Source organism: Alosa alosa, chromosome 9, assembly GCF_017589495.1.
Source record: "Alosa alosa isolate M-15738 ecotype Scorff River chromosome 9, AALO_Geno_1.1, whole genome shotgun sequence".
NCBI classification, from domain to species: domain Eukaryota; kingdom Metazoa; phylum Chordata; class Actinopteri; order Clupeiformes; family Clupeidae; genus Alosa; species Alosa alosa.
The window spans coordinates 25,753,195-25,761,045 of NC_063197.1; the positions used below are offsets into that span (position 1 = coordinate 25,753,195).

The 7,851-nt window shown below is 44.9% G+C and overlaps 1 protein-coding gene across 2 annotated transcripts in view; it reads left to right on the forward strand.

Annotated features, from left to right (window-relative positions):
- Window positions 1–7,851, forward strand: part of ryk (receptor like tyrosine kinase) — a 53,713-nt gene that overhangs the window by 21,669 nt on the left and 24,193 nt on the right. For both annotated transcript variants that reach the window (XM_048253299.1, XM_048253300.1), the window contains exons 2-6: window positions 2,843–2,964; window positions 3,777–3,876; window positions 4,125–4,256; window positions 5,389–5,454; window positions 6,505–6,646. In XM_048253299.1, the coding sequence (XP_048109256.1) occupies window positions 2,843–2,964; window positions 3,777–3,876; window positions 4,125–4,256; window positions 5,389–5,454; window positions 6,505–6,646 (562 nt within the window). The remainder of the gene's footprint in view (window positions 1–2,842; window positions 2,965–3,776; window positions 3,877–4,124; window positions 4,257–5,388; window positions 5,455–6,504; window positions 6,647–7,851) is intronic.

Below are 7,851 nucleotides of genomic sequence, written 5' to 3' on the forward strand. Positions count from 1 at the left end.
GTAAACATCCTGCTGACGGAGGATGTGATGGTTGAAGTTAATGGAGGAAGGGTCAGCTCTGTGACTTGTGGGTGCAGCTTCGCCTCTCTCTGTAAAATACCTCAGGCTGGGGGAGGAGGAGGAGGTGAAGGGGTGGTGGTGGTGGTGAATGCCTACCGTACCATCTCTTAAAAAACAAATCACGCCCTCAGAAGATGTTCATAGAAGACATTCCGCAATTTCCCCCCATACTTACAGTCTTATCCCTTCCAAAAATCTCCCCTCCATCCGCCTGTCGGAAATTGTGGCTATATTCCCACTGCGTGTTTCTCTTCAGTCTTTGAAGAGGGCCCTTTTCTGTCACTCATGACGTGTCTAAGACGAGCCTCTCTCCCCCGTGAAAGCCTTTCTCCCATGTGTCCATTCAGCCCTGGTGTAGTTCACTATACATGCTAATGCTAACGCGTGATGCTGGACCGAAGATGAGCCGCTCGGTCGCCGTCCGCTTCGGTCTTCTCTCAACCTCTGCAGAAGCCATTAACCTACATCTCGCGCCAGGGTTTGTCAGTGGAACAGAACCGGCCAGGGTTTATATGTTTATATATATTTATAGTTATATTCCTATGAGCCTAAGAGCCATATTTAGTACCCTCTGTCTTGACCCCCCCTCTTCCTCTGTGTCTGTGCTTGAGAGGAGACTCTGCTTTGACTGTTGGTAACTCCGAGAGAATCTGTGAAGTGAGAATCTGTGAAGTGAGAATCTGTGAAGGGGTTTCTTCAGTTGCTCTTACCGTTACAGCTACAAAGAGATGAAACGCATATGGTCTGTAAATAACACTAAATAGTCTAGGCTACATTAAATAAATCCACAAATAAAAGGTGAACTATAATTACATTAATTACCCCTTGCATTATGTATAGGGATGAGCGTATTCTCTCTTTTACAAAGTAGCCTATGCACAGCTGTTCACGAAGACGATTGTTTTCGTCACTTACCAAGGCACTCATAATTTTGTCCAAACACCGCAACTTTTTTTTTTTCGCAAATTTGACCAATCATCGTAGTTTCACCGTGAAATTTCACCTACCACAATAGTCCCTCGCGCAGAATATTGAGCCAGATGCCACACTTACTTCTGCACCTTCTGCATATGACACCAAAGACTGCCCTAACGTGTTCGTTCCTCTGCAGTTTTGATGACGATAAATAGAAGGCTAACGTTAATGATCTGTACTTGCATCTCTCAACCTGGTGTTGCTAACCTACCTATGAAAGTAAGTTAATTAAGGCCTACTTGGTTTACTGACATTTGAGTAGGCTATGCAACCCATTGGCAAACGTTTACCTGGATATGTCCTTTTAGCTTATGTCATGTTTGCTAGCTTGTGGGCTTAGTTTGAGTAGTGCAACCAAAATCATAGAAATTAATAATAAAATTGCAAGACATTTACCTCTTCTATGATCCAAGAATGATTTCATTCGAGTTTGTTCGAGTTCGTAATGCACTATGCAAAAAGTGATTTACACTTGTAGCAGAACACGGTAAGAAGCAAGCCTTCCAATCCACTCAGAAATGTAAATAGGCTATTCTCACATCCTTAAAGGGGCAGGCAGTCAATTAGACGTACACCACCAATGTAATGACATTAAAGAGAAGTGTAGTCAAATAGTTTAAATCAATATGAAATTACTAGATACTTACTTGGCTATTAGTAATTATGCAGGCCACAGACTATGAATTATTAAAAAGATATTAACTTAATATGAATTACAAAATATATGAATGTCTCTTTAGGTGACTGTCTTTTTTTGGACAGTTCTACAAAAGGTTATACTGCTTTGTGAATTACCTCAGTCAAAGCATTTTCACAAATAAAGTAGGCCTACTTTGATTTTCTGTAATCCTTACTGTTTACCTTTGATTATCCTTTTTAATAAGCATCAAGATGATCAGTATGATTTTGGTCTTACTAACCTTAATTGCCCTAAATTAAAAATAAAAAAAATCGCAACTATTTTTCCAATTTTCACTTCCTCCCGCAATTTCTCCGCAACAAACAGCTAAAAACACCGCAACTTCCATCCAGGCATTTTAGGTCGCAACAGTCTCAAAAAACCTCGCGAAATCCTGGAGGGACTGATTTTCTACCTATCCCTTACTGCCACTGGGGGAAAAAAAATAAAAATCCCTACCGACCCATGGCCTCAACTGACAACCAACAGGAACCAAACCTTTTTTTTTTATGCCTGATAGTCACCGTGAGGCTACGAGAACATGTTGGAATACACTACAAGTGAGATCATCTAATTGCTCCATTACATCATTTAGATTGATTGTTGCTGAAGCAGTGCTCTGGAAGAGATTTAGAGGGGGTAGGGGTGGCTTTATCTGCTGCGCTCTTTTTCAAGTTGTCTCTCCCCCCCCCTCATGCTTTTTAATATTTGCACACAAAAAAACCCTTCTGTGAATAATTTGGTGCTTTGTGGCTGAGATGGAAAAGTTTTTTTATGAAAAAGGTTTGCATACTTCTTGGTACTCTTTTTTGAGTTTATTTTCTCATTTGGCAGATAACGTTTCGACCTTGCGGTCTTCCTCAGATTCACTTCTCCTAGTACCAAGAACTTTTTTTCATAAAGAACTTTTTTCCATAAAAAACTTTTTTTGTTCAGCACCTGGGATGTGCACAAAGTCTCCTTGTAAGTGAGATGGAAAAGTTGCCAGGGGGAGGGTTTACACATGTTTTCTCTCTCTAAGGTTCCAGTTCATGATCAGAGTTTTAGGCTAAGATTTGGATGTGTGTGAAATCTTCCAAAGCTGGGAGACCCCATCTAAATGAGTTTCTTTCTGTCTCTGTGTCTCAGGGTTGGATGCGGAGCTTTACTACGTGAGAGATGATGATGTCAACATGTACGCACTCTCTTTTATTCCTCCCATACCCAGTGACATCAGCACCCTGCACTTCACGTGGCACTCTAAGAATAAGGTGGGCATGCATATAAACACACACACACACACACACACACACACACACACACACACACACACACACACGTACACAGTACTACACACACACACAAACACTGTCTTATACAGTTTCTCTCATCGGACATGTCTTTGGGCATTTTCTCCTTCTCTCGCACTTCACTGAACTTCTACTTGTATGCATCTATGGTTATTCATTAATTTTCAAATTCAGCAATTATACCTAAAGGAGCATGTACACTTCAAAGCCCTCAGCCTTCTATAACCTCACCACAGAGAAGAAACGTGTAGCAAGTTAAATAGGAAATCTAAAACTAAAAACGTTTTAATCAGCATAATGTTCTCATTATAATGTAATGTAGTGATCTATCTATTATACAGCTCATCAGCCTCCCACACATCCCTTTATTCCTCACCTCTTCCTGGGCCTCGGCTCTTATTGTCCCTCATCCCCTTCCGTATCTCTCTCGCCGTGACCTTATCTAATCTCACCCTGTCCTTTCCTCTCTGCCCCGCTGGCTCTTCCTCCTGTCCCTTCCCCACTTGACCTCAAACCTTTCCCTCAGGGTTTCCTGACACGGTACAGTTAACCCAGCCCAACACACACACACACACACACTCTCTCACACACACACACTCTCTCACACACACACTCTCTCACACACACACTCTCACACACACACTCTCACTCACACACACTCTCTCTCTCACACACTCTCACACTCTCACACACACACACACACACACACACACACACAAACAAACAAACAGACACATCACTCTCATTTTGGATATGTCTATTGTACCTTGCAGGTTGAGTATAAACTGGGCTTCTATGTGGAGAACGCAGCAGCCATGGACCAACCGCAGAGCAACATCTCCTTACAAGGGGAGGTGCCCCGGAGCCGCTCAGGTGGGCTGTCACTCACCGGCCACACATCCTCCTGGGCTCCGGAGAGCGCACTCAAATCACTACCACATGCAGTTTTAACATGAATTCAGATTTATCCATATAGGCTGAAAACTGGTCTTGCAATAAGCGTGCTCCATGACACCTCCAAAAGAAACAGAAGATATACTGTATATATTGAGATGTTAAAACTAATTCAACAAAAATTGTAATGGAGATTTCCACCTGTCTGTTTGTGTGTGTGTGTGTAGTATTCCGGGTAGACCTGTTCTGCTCAGGGAAGGTGGACGAAGAGGCTTTGGTGACTGTGCAACTCAATTTGACCATCAGCCCCAAGAACATCACAGTGCTCAACTTCAAACGCAGGAAAATGTGCTACCGACGTAAGATCCCAGCTCTGCTGCTCCCATTAGTTTTGGATTTGTGTGTGTGTGTGTGCGCGTTTTTTCTAATGTGCACGTGTTTTCCCATGTGCACAGGACGTAATGAGGTATCCATGTGTGAGTGAGAAAACAAGAGGAAGATGGGGGTACATCATTTGCCTTTGTGGGCTTGTACATTAATTGGATGTGCGTGCAGCAGTTTTACCTGTGGCTCTTCAAACCTGCTCTGAGATTTAATGAGCTCTCTATGGGCTGTGCCTGTGCATGCCTGTTTGTGTGACTGAAGAGAGACGGAAGCCCTATTACCTGCACACCCCATATCACTACTTCCTCTTTAATGTGGTGTGTAGGTGAGCGTGGGCTGGTGTTTTGTTGTTTGTGTGTGTGTGTGTGTGTGTGTGTGTGTGTGTGTGTGTGTGTGTCTAAATGAACTCTCTGGCATCTGGCAATTTTGAAGTTGATAAAAGTGCAAGCCAGGGGGAAGCGATGGCACATTTGTCTTTTCAGGCGCGCCGCTATTTTCTGACCTCGGCCGAACATAATTACCCAGCGAGCGCCGTGTCATGTGTTGCGCTCCGTGCAGGAAGCAGGTCGTACATCTCGGCACAGGTTATTTTAGGCACGCGAGCCAAATTAAACGAGCTGAAAGGGGAAAGTGTTTGTACCCACCACAGAGGTGCCCTACTGGGGGCGGGGGGAGGCGGGGGGTTCTCTGTGGGTGGCTGTGTGGGAGAAATGTGCACCTGCTATTGTTTGTGCTGGGGTCAGGGAAGTGAGAGTTGTAAAAGTTGAGTTTGTTATATGTGTCCTGTATGTAAACATGACAGAGAGGTGCTGGGATAAACTTTTTTTTTATTTTTTTTTTTATCATAAACAGCGATGGAACTTGTAGGTTCTGAAAGTGCTACTCCAGGATCTAACACATGATTTTGACTCACCCATCTGGATTTGCTAAAGGCTAAACCGTTGAGTGAAGCTCATGCATGACTTAAATCAAAACATGGCGGAGAATTTTATACTGGGCATATGCAGCTACCCACTTCCCCCAGTGCAAGGCTTGTACACCTAGTCTCATTAGCGCAAGTTTGGCAAGGCCTAACTCTCCTCTCTCTTTCTCCCTTTCCACCCACAGGAGTCGAGCAGCCCGACCTTCCCAAGATCCCCATCGTTCCCAGTGGTGGCCAAAACAAACCAGACTGTGAGTCCCTTCCCACAAATTTCCCAAAAGCTCCTCTGTCTGACGTCTCAGGTTGCTCTCATGTTTCCTCCGGCCTTCTACGCTTATTGTTTGATTTTTCCACCATCAAGGCGGCTCCGTTGGATACTGTACGGCATCCAGCGTCCCCCAAAACCCAAAGTCTGTGTCCATGTTTATGAATTTGAACAATGGCGGTTGGATCCATGGTCTTGAAGACCACAGCAGCAAAACTGCTGGGGCGTCCAAAGCAGACCTCTATGCGCCAAACTGACCAGCCACAACTCCATAGTTTTTCTTTTCTATTAGTGAATCATCACCGGTTCTTGCTGGAATGGGCCTCCTGTTTCTAGCAGAACTGAAATCATGCTTGTGCTGTTTTAGGCACGGTGCTATTTTCCTGTCTGTTGATGACTTTCTTCCTGAACCTTTGGTCAGGCTTGGGCCCACGGTGGCAGAGCCAGGGCTGGCTGTTGGTCGCAGCTGTTGCCTCTCTTTCTTTCTTTCTTTCTTTCTTTCTTTCTTTCTTTCTTTCTTTCTTTCTTTCTTTTTTCCTCTTTCTCTCTCTGCTCAGACCAAGGACCCCCTGGAAGCTCTTACTGTCGCTGTCAGTCAGAGGTCCTGACAGGGGTCAGATGCCTAGCCACCACTCGGCTGCTTTCTCCCCCAGTCAACCTTTCCCACTTCTCCACTGTGTGTGTGTGTGTGTGTGTGTGTGTGTGTGTGTGTGTGTGTGTGTGTGTGTGTGTGTGTGTGTGTGTGTGTGTGTGTGTGCTAGGTCACGCTCCCTTGATCCCACTCCCTTTTATGCTCCTCCGCTCACAGATGGCAGCTTCAAAGGTTTTCCCTTAATTAATTAACCTGATCATCCAGATCACTCTGCCCCTACACTGGTACATTCTGAACTACTCTCAATGCCCTTGAAAAGGATCCAAAGCCCCGCTATTGAAAAACATGTTTTTGATTGGTTGGTTTCTTGTCACATGACTCAGTGAGGCTTTGTGTGTGTGTGTGTGTGTGTGTGTTGTATGTTCTGGTGCCGTCGGACCCCAGTGGATCCTGGGAGCGCGCCCACCACCTCCACGCGAGTGTTCTACATCAGCGTGAGCGTCTGCTGTGCAGTCATCTTCCTCGTGGCCATCATCCTCGCCGTGCTCCACCTGCACAGCATGAAGAGGATCGAGCTGGACGACAGGTGAGGCTGTGCGTGCGTGCGTGCGTGTGCAGAACATTGTCTGGGTGTTTGCAAGATGTATGTCTCGCAGTATTTGGCATAAATTGGTTTGCATGTAGCGTGTGAATTGTGAGATTTCCAGTTGTTGCTGTGAGTCTGTATACACAGATGTACATTCTTTGTGTTCTACAGTCTTTAAGTCCTTATTTGGCTCCCCTTGATTATAATGTGGTTATTTCCAGGGTGCTGTGGGCAGTAAAATTACATGGTGCCACTTCATACACAAGATCTCATTGATTAGCGTTCACATGATTAATAGAATTTCGACTTTTTCCAGGGGAAAAGACCAAATGCTGGCCAACAGCTCCAATTGGATTCATTTCCACCCCTTTAAATAGTGTTTGTCCCGAGTATGAATCAGTCACTTGTCCCCGAGGAGAAGACAGTCTTTCACAAAGGTCCTTTCTTGGAATTTATTTAATGTAATATCTTAAGATGGGTCATTTGATGATGTTCTTTGGGCTTGAGATTGATTGGATCAGGTGGCCCTGCCTAGAGAATTGGCCTACAGTGTTGGGTCATGCAGCTTCTGTCCTCTACTCACCCCGTCCCAGACAACCCATCAATAAGAGCCCTTCTTTGTGGCAATTAGGAAGTGATGGTTATCTCTCTTTACACTCTCTCTCTCTCTATCTCTCTCTCTCTCTCTCTCTATCTCTCTCTCTCTCTCTATCTATCTATCTATCTATCTATCTATCTATCTATCTATCTATCTATCTATCTATCTCTCTCTCTCTCTCTATCTATCTATCTATCTATCTATCTATCTCTATCTCTCTATCTCTCTCTATCTCTCTCTCTCTCTCTCTCTCTCTCTCTCTCTCTCTCTCTCTCTCTCTCTCTCTCTCTCTCTCTCTCTCTCTCTGCCCCTTTCCGGTGGTCTCTCGTTTCTTCCCGCCCTTAAATTCTTTCTTATCTCGCCCTCTCTCAGCATCTATTTAGCTTTTCTTTCTCTTCCTTCCTCTTCTGTCATTTTCTTCCTCCCCCCCCCCTGGCCTCTTTCCTCCCCCCCATCCCCGAATGGCTCCATTGTTGCTGGGAGCTGAGGTGTCTGCCTGCCTGCCTGCCAGGCCTCTTGCTCATCTGGTCTGGTCTGCAGAAAGACTTGAGAAGCCGCGCCAAGCAGCACTGAGGCTCTTTGATGCTCCGTAATGACATTACCGCAT